This window comes from Lissotriton vulgaris, chromosome 3_1 (genome assembly GCF_964263255.1).
Source record: "Lissotriton vulgaris chromosome 3_1, aLisVul1.2, whole genome shotgun sequence".
NCBI lineage: Eukaryota > Metazoa > Chordata > Amphibia > Caudata > Salamandridae > Lissotriton > Lissotriton vulgaris.
Genome location: NC_141689.1, coordinates 1,079,088,099 through 1,079,104,659, shown reverse-complemented (window position 1 = coordinate 1,079,104,659; position 16,561 = coordinate 1,079,088,099). Strand labels below are relative to the sequence as shown.

At 48.6% G+C, this 16,561-nt stretch overlaps 1 protein-coding gene across 6 annotated transcripts in view; it reads left to right on the top strand.

Moving 5' to 3' along the window:
• Positions 1 to 16,561, top strand: part of USO1 (USO1 vesicle transport factor) — a 682,652-nt gene that overhangs the window by 348,055 nt on the left and 318,036 nt on the right. For all 6 annotated transcript variants that reach the window (XM_086961508.1, XM_086961506.1, XM_086961505.1 and 3 more), the window contains one exon: positions 3,366 to 3,468. In XM_086961508.1, the coding sequence (XP_086817634.1) occupies positions 3,366 to 3,468 (103 nt within the window). The remainder of the gene's footprint in view (positions 1 to 3,365; positions 3,469 to 16,561) is intronic.

Sequence of the window (16,561 nt, the reverse complement as noted above, 5' to 3'; positions counted from 1 at the left end):
GCATGGAGTTTGAGACTGCAGATGACTGTGTTTGTTCTTCCTCCTCAAGTTCTTACAGTCATCTGTGCTACAAAGCCCCTCTACGTCGGATGCTGGGACATTTGTGTGGACTTGTGTGGTACCTGCAATATGAATATGTTACAGGCCAAACTGTTGTATGCTTTATCTTTGGCACAGCAAGAACTTTCAGTGGGCACCATAAAAGGTTATGTGTCTAATTGCCGTAAACTTCAGGCATTCCAGGGCAACTGCCTTACACTGCCTTTTATTCTGATAGAGTAGGTCGTTATTTTGGCAAAGATCATAACTTCTTATCACTTTGAGCAATCCATCACTCTCCCAATGTTCTTTGGTTTGCCTCACCCTTTAAAAGAGGATGAAAGGCTCCATTGGTTGGACCACAAGACAGTCTTGAGCTTTTACATCACCGAAAACCTCAAGCAGGCAAAAAGGTTTTTGTAGGGTTCTATGGGGCGAAGTAGGGCGAAGCAGTGCAGAAAAGGACTCTATTGAAGTGGCTAATCCTCTGCATTAAGACCTGGTACACTTTAGCCAAAAAGCAGCCTTTAGAAGGACTGAGATCCCATTCCACCAGAGCCAAGGTTGCTGCCACTGGGTTGGCACATGGAGTTCCTGTTCTTGATCTTGCTCAAGCAACGATGTGAGCATCAGAACACTACCATTTTGACAGTGAGTTATGATAGGAAGGGAACTAAGTCTGTTCAGTACGGCATGACTTTTTGGTCTGAGGCATTCCACAGACACATGACTTTGGAGGCTCTGCTTGGGTTTCTATTCTCAAGAGTGGAATGTACCTTTTAGAAGTATTTATCAGAAGAACAAGTTGCTTCCTTTGTTAATGCGCTTTCTGGTGTATACGCTATCTAACCACAGATCCCTCAACAATGGAATATTCCCAGGTTCCAGACTGCATCTGGAATTTCATTTTCTTTTGACATTTAAAAGGCTGGATGTATTAGACCAGTTTGAAGTTGAATGTAATACATCTATCCTCTGACATTGTTTGCCAGTGGCCCTACGTGCAATGCTGAATAGCTCTTCAGGAGTTAACCATAGGTAAATGTAAAATCCAAGTAATCTAAATGCCTTCCACTTAAAAGATGAAGGGATAAGACCAGTGCTTAATTGGAGCCAGTGGTTGCCGGTGGGCGGAACAAGCACTTATTTCTGGGGACTGGCACTTATTTCTGGGTGCCACAACTTATTTCCTCCAAAGGAGTTTGTTGTACTACAGAAGTTGTATTAGTTATGTAACTAAATTTGATAGATAACTTAATTATTCTGAGTAAAATTAATTAAAAAGGTTTCAATGACCATTCATAGACTTAACTAAACATAACAATACTTGACATAAGACAGAAACGAAAAGACATGTGTATAGGCAAAAAAATGAATTTTATCACAATTGAATCATAAAGGGAAAAATACAAAGCATAAGGAATGTGCAAAACAGGAATACAGGATAAGTATCACGAAATAAATCAAAAAATCTCTGTAAAGCCTGTGAGCGGCCTATCCAAAATAAAGATTATGAGAAAATCTCCTTTGGATAAGGTTGAGGTCGACGTTTCGGTCTTTATGGATAACTCTTCAAGACCATCATCAGGACAGTATATTGTAAATCCCTTAAATCAATAACTTTAACTCCGCGTGGTGGAGGCAGATGATATGGAGAGCCGGGACAGAGGTAAATCTTTGAATTCACAAGAAAGTTGGCAATTGGGGCTTCTTTTATAACTTATTCGAACCGCATCAACTATTGTGGAGGGGGTCGCAAAGAGATTCAAGTCGTCTAAGGTGAACGATCTGTAAATGCGTTGGGCAGAGCAGGAACGCGAGCAATTAAAGCTCTGCTCTTTGCATGTCAATCCTCATAAGTTTGTCGAGGAGATCTCAATTAATCGCCAAGTCGCCAGGAATGCGCGATCTGTGAAAGTTCTCAATTCCGAGGCAGCAGGAAGTGTACACCGTCACTCTGGAAGCAAGAAGGTGAAGCGTCCTGCTCTGCCCAACGCATTTACAGATCGTTCACCTTAGACGACTTGAATCTCTTTGCGACCCCCTCCACAATAGTTGATGCGGTTCGAATAAGTTATAAAAGAAGCCCCAATTGCCAACTTTCTTGTGAATTCAAAGATTTACCTCTGTCCCGGCTCTCCATATCATCTGCCTCCACCACGCAGAGTTAAAGTTATTGATTTAAGGGATTTACAATATTAATTGCCTACTGTCCTGATGATGGTCTTGAAGAGTTATCCATAAAGACCGAAACGTCGACCTCAACCTTATCCAAAGGAGATTTTCTCATAATCTTTATTTTGGATAGGCCGCTCACAGGCTTTACAGAGATTTTTTGATTTATTTCGTGATACTTATCCTGTATTCCTGTTTTGCACATTCCTTATGCTTTGTATTTTTCCCTTTATGATTCAATTGTGATAAAATTCATTTTTTTGCCTATACACATGTCTTTTCGTTTCTGTCTTATGTCAAGTATTGTTATGTTTAGTTAAGTCTATGAATGTTCATTGAAACCTTTTTAATTAATTTTACTCAGGATAATTAAGTTATCTATCAAATTTAGTTACATAACTAATACAACTTCTGTAGTACAACAAACTCCTTTGGAGGCAATTTTACCCATCCTTTCACGTTTTTACCCAAGCCCCCAAAGGTTTACTGGGTTGCTCACTTTATCTACCACCACTTATTTCCAGCATCAGATATTTACAGAGCACAAGAGCATATCGGAAAGATGGAGGAAGCTAAAGACTGCCACACTGTAACAAAGAGAAAACTGGAACCTGCAAGAGCAAGCAAAAGGGACAGGTGGTGTCTGGAAGTGGATTAAAGACTACCAGCCTTGGTATTCAGCATGCCGACATATAATTTCACCGGCAGCCAGCTTCTGAGCAGAGCTTCGGGCACCAGTGCTCTTTCTTTCACAAATTTATCACTGGATGAGACCTAATGTCTTTTGCAAAGTTTCATTGTGTGAGTGGGTGACTTGAGAAAAATTTAGTATCATGTTAATCACGCTACCTGCTGCCTGGCATTTGACGATAAATAGTTAGGTTTCCTATTGATCTCATGGCCACAATTTAAACTTTGGGGATCTTGAGCCCTGGAGTTTTGTAAAGCACTCTGGACACTTTTCTTTTCACCACTATGCCACTTTATACGGGTATCCCCCATATATAAATCGGGCGTGGTCCTACTTCAATTGGAACATAGGAAATAGCTTTGATATAATATTTGTAAAAGTTTCAGTTTAATATGACATATTTGTTCATGTTAAGACTTGTAGCACATTATTTGATTGTTTTATTCCCCCTTCCCCTCAGGAGTTTGATTTCCATGTACGGTGGCCAGGCGTAAAACTTCTCACTTCACTTCTGAAGCAACAAGGTTCTCCAGTGCAGCAGATTATTCTAGTTAGTCCGATGGGTAAGTGTTTAACCACTTGGGATGTTGCATGAAGAACATCAGAAAACAGACACAGTGACGGTTACTCATCAGCCATATGTTTTGCAGTGACACTGTCTTTAAAGTGATTCTAGCCTTTAATTTTTATTTTTTGTTCATCGCCGATCACATCAGCTAAATTTGATATATTTTATGCCTTACATTAATCCATCCATCAATTGAAGCATAACAAATCCAGATGACAGTAAGGAGGTTATCCTATATCCTATTATAAAATAATTTTAATGACTATCAGTTTGGTGAGAATACATTTGCTGTTAGTTTTAAAAAGGAGAGGACAATTGCCAGTCTTGCATTGCCCTTTTATAAATCTGGTGCGTCCTCCTCATCTTACTGTTTGTGTTCCCACCTTCCAGTGAGACTTGCGTCCTGCCTGCTTTATGGGTGCACATAACTTAATTGTGAGACTTTGGACCTTGTCTGTTTGTTTTGTGGTAAAATCCTTTTCTCCCTTTCCCTCAAAAATCTGGTAGGATGCATGCCACAATCTGGCGTAGGTAATGTAGTTTGCCACTGATGTTTTTTTTGTAGCAGACTTTCATGCTTTTCATTAATTGCTTTTGCAATCACTATTTGGTTAGCTCCTTTTGAGATTTATTTTGTTAATGTCCCAAGATCTCTTCTATTCTTTCTTCGACAAATGCATATCAAGGAGTCACATTCTGCAGCTCTTAACTGATAGTTGCTGGACATTGGACTTTGGTTAGTGGGACGTGGAACCTGATGCAGCGGTTTGCTAAGCATAGTTCGTGTCAGTGGTTGAAGAGATGCTTTCCAAACACCACCACTATCCTTAGAGCATTTATTGGTTCTTTCTGTCTCACACAGTGTGGCACAACTCCTTGGTCGATACTAGATGATTTGCTACCAAAGATAAAATCACTGTTTTCTGATGGATATGTCTGCTTGTGGATTCCTCACCTTTTGAAGTTACCCTGTGCCAGCATTCCACTGAAACTTTTTCATAGCTCTCCCAAGTCAACGAGGACGTTGCAATAGCACGTCTCCGCTCACGACTCCATATGACATCACTGGAGCCATAAGAAGGTCTCGTCGATGTGCTGACGTCAGTTCCCTTTTTTCCACCCCGTTGACGCGTAATGGTTTTTCTGGGACTGTCCATTTCTGTAGATTTACATTGTTTGTTTCAATAACTGTAGTGTAGCATTGCGATGGCTACACAAAAGAAGTCCGGGTTCAAGCCTTGTAGGGAATGTGGGGGTCATATGTCCATCCAGACCCCAATGAAGATTGTCTTTGGTGCCTGTCGTCGGATCACAACGCCGAAGGATGTTCGTTTTTTCGAAGGATAAATCCGAAGGCACTAAAGGAGAGGGAGGCGACGTTTTTCATGGCCGGGCGACACCTCGAGGCCGTTGAAGAAGCACAAAAAGAATCGTTGTCATGGGTTCCGGCGTCGTTCTTCGAAAGGCAAGTCTTCAAGGTCGGCTTCTCTAATTCAGCGGCTGTGAGAAGTTGGCCTGATATGTGATGTCCACTATTCTAGTGGGCACCCTGTATCCGTCCAAACCACCCTTATGGTGTTGGTTGTCAAGTCAACCTTATAGACCAGCTATCCTAGTGGTAGCATGGACAAAGCAGTCTTAGGCTAAAACTTCAGAGAGCATGTGAAGCCAGCTGTTTTACCATATGTAACCCCTTGAATACCAAATGAAAGGACACCACACTGGTTATATATAAAATATATATGTATTTATTACTAACACTACCCGTCTGAACTCTTTGAGGTCAGAGGCACAAGCACATAACAAGATACTTAATTATCATACCATAAGTTTAACAAAATACAGTCGAGCCCTAGGGGCTTTGCAGACCATATACTAAAATAGTGGTATAAGAACCACGTCACGAACAAGGAGTAGGCTTAGGGCCTAGGGAATCGCTGGGGCTACACTGAACTACCAAAGGTTAGGAAGCAGAAGGCCCACAGGAAGCGTTTGCAGTGTCTTAACACACACGCAAGTTACCATAGGGATATAATGGGAACGTAAGAGTCAGAAACTAGTTGATTTAGGATACTTCCGGATGGACTAGGAGAAAGCTACTGAAAACTAGGTCACTTGGATAGTCAATACCCACAGGAGCACCGGAGTACTTGCGTTACCTCACCCACAGGAGCCGGGTGCATAGGTGTCAAGTTGTGTCGGGTTTCGTCACTGAATCCTATGGAGACCTGTGAAAAGATGCTGCAGGCAACCAGGAGAGAAGTGTCCGGTTGGATCCAAGGGTGGATCGAGGATGAAGAGTACCTGAAAGCAGAGGGGACAGAGTCTGGGTCACTAGCCAGTGACCAGGAAGGAACTAGGCGATGTCGTGAAGCAATCGGGTGATGTCGTGAAGCTTGTCTCCGCAGCCACGTGGACCAGGAGGTGTCTACGACGACCAGGAGCTGGATACGGACTCTCCCACGAAGGATCTCGCTGTCAGTGGTGTCGGCTTCCGGATTGGAGTCAACAAGCCTTGGCAAAGGCAACCCACGCAGCAATCGAAGATGGCTTCTGTTGCAGACTAGCAAGGTCTGGGGGGCTTCTCCTTTTCAGGGAAGCAAGGGCCAGCCTGGAGCAACCAGGCCAGCGGTGTAAGTTCAAAGGTTCGTCGTCACAGAGGCCACTAGTCAACGGGCAAGTGACCGGATAGACGCGTCGAGCACAAAAACACTAGCAGGTCCCACGCGGCACTCGTGGAGTGTGGAGGGCTGTGCGTTGGTATAGAAGGTGCTCGGGGCTGGGGCTTCTCAATCTCTAATGCACAACTTCAAGGGTGAGGAGGGGGAGATTCTTGACTCAGTGGATGACTTTGAGGGTCTACAGGAGGCAAGTGGTTTGAACACTTCCCCAGAGTGGGAACTTTCTTCCCCTAAGACGCTACCTTCTCAGGATGTGGCTCCTTATCATACTTTTATAAGGAAGGCAGCTGACCTTTTGGATGTGCAGTTACCCATGGCTGACAGGCCCAACATTCTGACTGAAGTTTGCACTCTCCAACTTCAGTAGTAGAGGCTTTGCTCCCATTCAATGAGGCTCTGACGGAACTGATTTTGGAAGTGTGGCAAAAGCCTATGTCTGCCCTGGCGGTACGCAGAACTGTGACAAGACGCTAAAAAGCTGCTCTTGGTGAACCAGCCTTTTTAACCTCTTACCTAGGCTTGGTGGTCCGGGCTTCATGTTCGTCCAAACAGTCGGCAGGATCCTTCCCTTCCACCCTGGGGGATAGGGATTCCAAAAAGCTAGAGTAGTCAGCAAAAAAAGTGTTCTCTTCATCAAGCATGGCCTTAAAATCTACAAACGCCACATGCTTGTTGGAAAGATTAATCCACGCTTTGAGGGACATATCCAAAGATGATGCTCCTAAGTTGCCTGAGGATGTTTGAGGTCACTTTCTGGATGTGTTGACTGATACAAGGGCTGCAGACCTTCAGGTGATCCAGTCGGGTCTGGATACAACGGACTTAATCGCCAGGGCGATGGGCTCTTCGGTGGCTACCTGGAGGCACACCTGGTTGAGAAGCTCTGGGTTTTCTCCAGTTGGGCAAGCCACTCTGCTTCATCTCCCTTTCGATGGTTGCAGGCTCTTTGGAACAAAGATGGATTCTGCTCTGCAATGTTTCAAGGATAGCAGGGATACTGCAAGATCCTCAGGCCTGCAGTCCCAGCCTAGGGATTATGGTTACAGAAGATTTCGTGGATTTCAATCAATCAATCAATCAAGGCATTTATAGAGCGCACTACTCACCCGGGGGGTCTTAAGGCGCTTTGGGGGAGGGGGGGGTGGGGTGCCGCTCCTGCTTGAACAGCCAGGTCTTGAGTTTCTTCCTGAAGGAGAGGTGGTCTTGGGTCAGGCGAAGGTCGGTCGGGAGGGTGTTCCAGGTCTTGGCGGCCAGGTAGGAGAAGGACCTTCCTCCTGTTGTCGCTCTTCGGATGGGGGGGACGGCGGCGAGGGCGTGGTTGGTCGATCGGAGGTGGCGTTTGGGAGCGTAGAAGTTGAGGTGGTTGTTGAGGTAGCTCGGGCCTTGGTCGTGTAGGGCTTTGTGTGCGTGGGTGAGGAGACGGAAGGTGATTCTCTTGTTGACGGGGAGCCAGTGCAGGTCTCTCAGATGTCCGGAGATGTGGCTGCGTCGGGGGATGTCGAGGATGAGTCTGGCTGAGGCGTTCTGGATCCGCTGGAGTCTCTTCTGGAGCTTGGCGGTGGTTCCGGCGTAGAGGGCGTTGCCGTAGTCCAGTCGGCTGGTGACGAGGGCCTGGGTGACCGTCTTCCTGGTCTCGGTGGGGATCCACCGGAAGATCTTCCGTAGCATGCGCAGGATGTTAAAACAGGACGCGGAGACGGCGTTGACTTGTCTGGTCATGGAGAGGGAGGAGTCCAGGATGAAGCCCAGGTTGCGTGCGTGGTCTGTCGGTTTGGGTGCGGTGCCCAGGGCGGGGGGCCACCAGGAGTCGTCCCAGGCGGAGGGCGAGGAGCCCAGGATGAGGACTTCCGTCTTGTCCGAGTTCAGCTTCAGGCGGCTGGTCGACATCCACTCGGCTACGTCTTTCATCCCTTCGTGGAGGTTGTTTCTGGCGGCGGCGGGGTCGTTGGTCAGGGAGAGGATCAGCTGGGTGTCGTCAGCGTAGGAGATGATGTTGAGGTTGTGTTGGCGTGCGATGGCCGCAAGGGGGCTCATGTAGACGTTGAAGGGGGTGGGGCTGAGCGAGGAGCCCTGAGGAACGCCGCAGATGACTTCCGTGGCTGCAGATCTGAACGGTGGTAGACGGACACTCTGTGTCCTTCCAGCGAGGAAGGAGATGATCCACTCCAGTGCCTTCTCCTGGATTCCGATGTTGCTGAGGCGCTGCACTAGGGTGCGGTGGCAGACAGTGTCGAACGCCGCGGAGAGGTCTAGGAGGATGAGGGCCGCTGTTTCACCGTTGTCCAGCAGGGCTCGGATGTCATCGGTGGCAGTGATGAGGGCGGTCTCGGTGCTGTGGTTGGCTCGGAAGCCAGACTGTGAGGGGTCGAGGGATCCATTCGTCTCGAGGAAGGCGGCCAGCTGCTTGTTGACGGTCTTCTCGATGACTTTGGCTGGGAACGGGAGGAGCGAGATGAGGCGGTAATTCTTGAGTTCGGTGGGGTCCGCTGTTGGTTTCTTTAGTAGAGCGCTGAGTTCGGCGTGCTTCCAGCTCTCAGGGAAGGTGGCGGTGTCGAAGGAGGTGTTGATGATGTCCCGCAGGTGGGGTGCGATGACAGCGTCGGCCTTGTTGAAGACGTGGTGGGGGCAGGGGTCGGTCGGAGATCCGGAGTGGATAGAGTTCATCGTGCAGATGGTGTCTTCTGTGTTGATCTGGGTCCAGGCGCTGAGGGTGGTGGTGGGGGGCGTTGGAGCGTTCTTTGTGGGCTGAAGCTGTTGTGTATGTCAGCGATCTTGTTGTGGAAGTAGGAGGCGAGGGAGTTGCAGAGGTCTTGCGACGGGGTGATGTTGTTGTTTCCGGCGTTGGGGTTGGAGATCTCTTTCACGATGTTAAAAAGTTCCTTGCAGTTGTGTGCGTTGTTGTCCAGCCGGTCCTTGAATGCTGTTTTCTTGGTGGCGTGGATCAGTTGATGGTGCTTCCGGGTGGCGAGCTTGAGGGTGGTCATGTTGTCCGGTGTTGGCTCCCTTCTCCAGGCTTTCACGAGGGCTCGGCAGTTCTTCTTGGAGCTCTTGAGTTTGTCGGTGAACCATGGGGCCTTCTTGCTGCCGGGTCTGCTAGGCGGGGTCCTCAGTGGGGCGAGGTCGTCTGCGCAGTTGCTGATCCACTTCGTGAGGTTGTCGGCGTCCTGGCTGGGGTTCGCTGAGCTGGCAGGAGGGTGCTGGCTCAGGGAAGCGGCGAGCTGGTCTGCTGTGATCTTGTTCCAGCTTCTTCGAGCAACCTGTTGCTGGTGGTGGTGGATCGTGGATCTTCTGAAAGTGAAGTGGACGCAGCTGTGGTCCGTCCAGTGGAGTCCGGTGGCGTGGCTGAAGACGATGTCCTTGCTGGATGAGAAGACAGCGTCGAGTGTGTGTCCGGCGAGGTGGGTGGGGGTGGTCACCAGCTGCTTGAGTCCGAGGTTGGCGAGGTTGTCAAGCAGGGTGATGGTGTTGCGGTCGTTTTTGTTCTCCAGGTGGAAGTTGATGTCCCCCAGGAGGATGTAGTCAGCGGATGGGAGGGCGTGCGGGCTGATGAAGTCGGCGATGTCTTCGCTGAATTGTGTGCGTGGTCCCGGGGGTCGGTAGATGAGGGTGCCTCTGAGGGTGGTTTTGGGGTCCGTGTGGATCTGGAAGTGCAGGTGTTCGGCGGTTGTCAGGGTGTCGTCGGTGTTGGTCGTGATGCGGATGCTGTCCCTGTAGATGATGGCGATGCCTCCTCCAGTCTGGTTGCCTCGGTCTCTTCGGGTGATCTTTAGCCTTCTGGGATGGCGATGGCGATGTCAGGCGCTGAGGAGTCGTTCATCCAGGTTTCCGTGAGGAAGGCGACGTCAGGAGCTGTGGTGTCGAGGAGGTTCCAGAGTTCGATGGTGTGTCTGTGGACGGAGCGGGTGTTGAGTAGGATGCACTTGAGGTGGTTGCTGCTGGTGTTCGGCTTGGCGGGTGCTGGTGCGGGGCAGGTCCGGATGCAGGAGAACTTGCAGGCGTGACAGCTGAAGGGTCCGTGGGTTCGTCTCGGGGTGGCTCGGTAGCATCCCGGGATTCGGCCGGTGTTGAGTGCGTTGAGGGTGGCAGCGTCGTACGTCCGGCGGGTGGGCTGGGGTCCTCGGGGGCCAGGGGTCCTGGCACTGGGCGCGGTCCAGGCGCAGACGGGCTTACCTTTGGCGCACCTTCGGCGCTCAATCGGTGCTCCCGCTGCGCGCGTCCGCTGCGCGGTCGCTCAGGGGGCGTCATAAGAAGGGGGACGGGAGGGCGGGTCTGCTGGGCTGGGTGAGCGGCTGGGCCAATGGGCCGGTGGTGGGCGGGGCCGCAGGGGGCCAGCGGCGGGAAAAGTGGCGAGCGGGCGGCTCAGCTGTGGCTGGGCCGCTCGGGGGTGCTGGGGGGGCGACGGTGTCGGAGGCGGCAGGCAGGAGGCTGGCAAGGAGGTTGTCTGGCTAGCAGGATCAGCAGGCGAGGGAGCAAGGGGGTGACCTGGCCTCGAGAGGCACAGTGGTCACTCCCGCGGCAACCAGGCTCTCCCCTTAAGAAGGGGGACGGGAGGGCGGGTCTGCTGGGCTGGGCGAGCGGCTGGGCCAATGGGCCGGTGGTGGGCGGGCCGCAGGGGGCCAGCGGCGGGAAAAGTGGCGAGCTGGCGGCTCAGCTGTGGCTGGGTCGCTCGGGGGTGCTGGGGGGGGCGACGGTGTCGGTGGCGGCAGGCAGGAGGCTGGCAAGGAGGCTGTCTGGCTAGCAGGATCAGCAGGCGAGGGAGCAAGGGGGTGACCCGGCCTTGAGAGGCACAGTGGTCACTCCCGCGGCAACCAGGCTCTCCCCTTAAAAGGGGGACGGGAGGGCGAGTCTGCTGGGCGAGCGGCTGGGCCAATGGGCCGGTAGTGGGCGGGGCCGCAGAGGGCCAGCGGCGGGAAAAGTGGCAAGCGGGCGGCTCAGCTGTGGCTGGGCCGCTCGGGGGTGCTGGGGGGGCGACGGTGTCGGTGGCGGCAGGCAGGAGGCTGGCAAGGAGGCTGTCTGGCTAGCAGGATCAGCAGGCGAGGGAGCAAGGGGGTGACCCGGCCTCGAGAGGCCTTGAGAGGGAAGGTGGCTTCTTTTCAAGGTAGTCAGCAGCAGCAGAACCCCCTCTACAAGGTGTATAGAGAGAAGGTAGGAGGCCGTCTGCGGGGGGCCGCCCAACAGCAGTCCTCATCCTCCTCTCCTGTTTCCCCCACTGGATCCGCAGGGAAGCAGCTCTAGATCCCCCATCTTGGAGCATGTTCGTCCTGTAGGAGGCCGGGTGTCCGGTTTTCTACCAAACTGGAAATCTGTTACATCAGATCATTGGGTTTTAAATCTTGTAGAAAATGGGTACGGCCTTCCTTTCCAGGAGTTTCCCCCTCCTTGCCAGGGCTGGTGTTCGGAGGACCATCTTTTGCTTCTGCAGCAGGAGGTCCTGTCCTTGTTACAAAAAGGTACGATAGAGGTGGTTCCGGAGTAGGAAAGAGGTCGGGGTGTTACTCCCGATATTTCCTGATCTCCAAAAAGGACTGGCGGTTGAGACCGATCCTGGACCTCAAGGTCTTGAATTTTTACCTCCAGCAGGAGAACTTCAAGATGCTGACCCTAGCTCAGGTTCTTATGGTGCTGCAGCAGGAACACTGGATGGTTTTGATCGATTTGCTGGTTGCTTATTTCCACATTCCCAACCTGAAGTGGAAGTATCTCCGTTTTCCGGAGGGATCTGAACACTACCAATTTGCGTACCTTCCTTTTGGCCTTACTTCCGTGCCTAGGGTCTTCACAAAGGTGATGGCGGTGGTTGCAGCTCAACTCAGAAGGTCAGGGATTCGAGTATTTCCTTATCTGGATGACTGGCTGCTCAAAACGAAGTCGCCGGAGTTAGTGCTACATCATCTGCAAATAACGGCTGAGCTGTTGTTCAACTTGGGTATATATATATATATATATATATATATATATATATATATATATATATATATATATATATATATATATATATATATATATACACACAATTCACAGTCCTGTTCCGCTGCCTCAAATCAGGACCAAGATCCAATCTGCCACACCGGATACCACAGGTACAAACCACTCCACAGCGCAAGGATGAAATATTCTTAGAGTTTATTCACACGATTTCGCCAGCATGACGCGTTTCGGTCACTCCACGGTGACCTTGATCACATGACGAACAAAACCAATGAAAATGTATATATAGGGTTACCAATCAACAAAAGGGGCGGGAGAAATAATGGAAACTGAAAAAATCACTTCATGCACATCATCCTGTCATGGAAAACAGACACAGAATTGGATATAAATATAACTGACTATTTACAATCCATAAACTGCTCTCATTATACAAATGCATAAACTATGTATAATTCTTCAAATCAAAATATCATTATATCATCATTGCTGTACATTATGTACACGTGAATCCATCGAAATTGCTGTTTTCATATATTTACAAACCCAATGCCGTGTTGCATTGCATATATTTGCAAAAATCAAAAGATGGTGCGCAAATGTATTTCATATGAAATATCTAAATTTCCCCGTTCACACATCTGAGTTGATTGGTATTAGAACCCCTAACGTGACCACCTAGTGTGCAAAAAAATAAGGGGGGAAAGGGCAAACCCATAACCTGAAATTCAAAAAAAGGGATCAAAATAAGTGATTTGATATGTGACTAATTTATCAAAGTTTTAACACACTGGTCAAAAGTATAAAAATTGGGAGATACTCATGCTTAACCATGTTGTGCCAATTAGGAGGTTTGCATGTGCAAGAGTAATTACAACTACTTAACCTACTTCCCAACCCTAAATCAAACGTGACTATGGTACTTGAAAATTGAATACCCCCAAAAAATAAATACCGAAGTATATATACAATCTCAATTATTAGAGATAACATTCAGACATAGTGCCTTAAGGGTATCAAAACATAACAGTTTTGGACAATACTTTTCAGCTGGTAAACACAGAATTCAAGATGGAATGGATCAATTATGTCCAAATTAAATCAATGATGTGTTTGGAGGAAGATATATACACACACAAATGAGGGAAACTGATTTAACACAGGGAGGATAAAGCCTCAGACGTCACTGCAGTATAAAGATGGAATTCTTATTATAGGTGCAGGTATGACGGTACACTATGGACTGCCCACACTTCTTACAAGTCCAATAAAACTCAGTTGGCCTTCCCTCAAATTTTGCAGACGCTAGATGGTGGATATCCGGAGGGGCTGAATAATACAACTGACCTGGTCAGCATAGCTGAATCATAGGTCGTGATGTTATAAAAAGCAATGAAGGTCCTCCCCTGTATTAAGGCCGTTTGGGATCCTCGTGTCCAATAGTAAAATGTACTTGCTTTCTAATTGTCTGAGGGATCTCTCCCTATTACCCCCCCTGATGCTCTTAGGGACTCCATCAATAATATAATAGCTCAGGTGATTTACATTCTTCTGATGTACTAGGCCAAAGTGCCGAGCCACAGGGTACTTATCATCTGCGTTTACTATGGCCCTGAGATGCTGGAGTATTCTATTGAAGGCCTGTAGTTTAGTGCTCCCAACGTACCTGAGCCCACAAGTACATTGGAGCACATAAACTACAAACTCAGACCGGCATGTATAGTGCCCCTTAATGGAAATAGGGGAAGCCTCAAAAGCAGTTTTGTATTCCTTCGTGGAAACTCCAAACTTACAGGCCCTACACGATATACACCGATAGAAACCTGACTTTTCAAATAGACCCTCCTTTTTGGGGATAACCTCTGGGCTAGATCTTACCAAGGCATCCCGCATCGAGGGTGCCCTCCTGAAAGTTAAAGTTGGCTCTTCAGGTAACAATGGTGCAATTGTGATATCAGTTTTTAATAGTGGCCAATGCTTTCTGAGAATGCCTCTCACTTTTTTCTCCTCACTATTGAACGTGGTGATTAATCCCAATCTATCAGAGACCTCAGATGATTCTTCCTGTCTGGTTCTGGCAGCAGTAGTTGTTCCTAAGTAAACTGCTCGATTTAGCTCATTAGCCTTGGACATTGCCTCCCTTAGGGCCGTGGAGTCATAACCTCTGGACAAGAATCTCTGAAATGCTTCTGTCTGGCACTTTTTCAGGTCCTCCTCAGAACTACAAATCCTGCGAATACTATATATATATATATATATATATATATATATATATATATATACCCATACCCACCCAAATTTCACCTGGTGACCTCTCAGCGCAATCTGTTCATAGGGGCAGTGCTGGACACTACTGTGAATCGTACCTTCCCGCCTCCTAATGGCAGTTCCAGTCCTGAAGGTCTTACGCCTGCTCAGTCTGTTCGCTTCCTGCATACTGTTGGTCAACCATGCATGCTGGCATATGAGGGCTCTCCAGTGGTGCCTCAACAGACAGTGGTTTCAACACAACGAAGGTATCAAGGAGTTGGTCAGAATCTCCATATACAATGTGTCGGATCTGTTATGGTGGAGTGTTTCAGGCAATCTGTCTCAAGGGAAGCTTTTTCAACCTCCTTCTCCAGTGGCCACAGTGATCACGGATGCCTGCACACTGGGGTGGGGTGCTCATCTGGGGGATCTGGAGATGAAGGGCCTTTGTTCTCCAGAGGACAGTTGCTTCTTATCAATCTAATAGAATTGTGGGCGATACATATGGCTCTCAAGGCCTTTCTTCCCTCCCTTTGCCGTCCATCAGTTCAGGTTTTGACGGACAACACTATTACGATGTGGTACATCAACAAACAGGGAGGAGTGGGGTTGTATCATCTCTGCAAAGAGGCTCTGTGGCTCTGGTCCTGGGCTCAGGACCACCAGATTTGCATAATTTCAAATCATCTGGCCAGGGTGCTGAATGTACGTGCGGACATTCTCAGTCGGCAATACTCGGCTGATCAAGAGTGGTAGCTGCACCCGGAGGTGGTTCACCGCATTTTCAGGAGGTTTCCTCGGTTGACCTGTATGCCACTCACGAGCAAGTGCACTGCCCGTTGTTTTGCAGTCTCCAGTATCCAATGCAGGGAGCGTTGGGGGACGCGTTTCAACTAGATTGGAGCTATCAGCTCCTGTACTTTTTTCATCACATACCCTTGATTCCTCGGTTTCCGAGTAAGATTGGCCAAGGCCGGGCCCAAGGCCTATTGATTGCCCTGGATTGGCCAAAAAGGGTGTAGTACACAGACCTTCACCTCTAATCTCACTCTCTGCTCCGTCTCCCTCTATGGGCAGCCCTCCTCTCGCAATCGCTGGGGCAGGTTCTAGAACCCCCACCTCCAGAGCCTGCACCTTCATGCCTGGAGATTGACTGGGGCATCCTGAGTTCTTTCTCTCCCATCGGGCATGGTAGATGTTATATTATCAGCCAGAAGACACTCCACCAAATCTGTCTATTCCTGTAGATGGGCCAGGTTTGTTAAGTGGTGTAGAGAGAGTTCAATTGATCCTTTGAAGGCCCATTTGTCTGATGTTCTTAGTTTTTCTCTTTTCTTGGCCCAGCAAGGTTGTGCTGTGGTGACTGTTAAGGGCTACGTGTCTGCTTTATCAGCCTTCCTTTGTTTGCCAGACCAACCTTTGTTGTTTAAGGCTTCCATAGTTAGGAGGTTCAATAAGTGCCTCGCTAATAGATTTCATCCCACTCCCTTTGTTATGCCTCAGTTGGCCTTAAATTTGGTTCTTACTTTCCTGACGGGTTCTCCTTTCGAGCCTCTTCATAGTTGTCTGTTGAGGCTTCTTACATTCAAAACTGTTTTTCTGATTGCTATTCCTTCTGCCAGTAGGGTAAGTGAGCTTCAGGCTATTTGTTCTAAGCCTCCTTTTACAACCATCCATGCAGACAAGATGGTTCTTAGGACCAGAGCTGCTTTTCTACCTTAGGTGGTTAAACCTTTTCTTCTAGTGCGGAAATGAGCCTTTTTAGGGGCCCACCGGTGCAGGGGTTCACCCTTATCTGTCCAACAAAATAGAGATTGACACTGGAGCTGAAATTCAAAATAACAAGTTTATTCACTTATGAGTGAGACCACGTCCGTACAACACCCTTGAGTGTTCCAGGAGGTAGTGACTTGAATGCACAGACGATGGGGGTCTTTTATACTTGATTTTCTGCACTGGTAAGCAGTAGTTACAAATAGAAGGTACAGGCCTACACAGGAAAAACTACTGACAAACATGGGCAAATGTGGAAATCACTTAGTCAGCAATGTGGGGGGAGCAGGAGTGCTTATGGCAGCACTAAGAAATTGACAGTTGAGTCTGAGACAGGTGTTCTGGCAGCTACAAACTCTTTAGTATGCATATTGCTTTTAGCTGAGTCAGGAAGTTAACTAAAATAGACAGCACAGGCAGGGAAAAAAAGACGAGCAGCAGAGGATGGAAGAATTT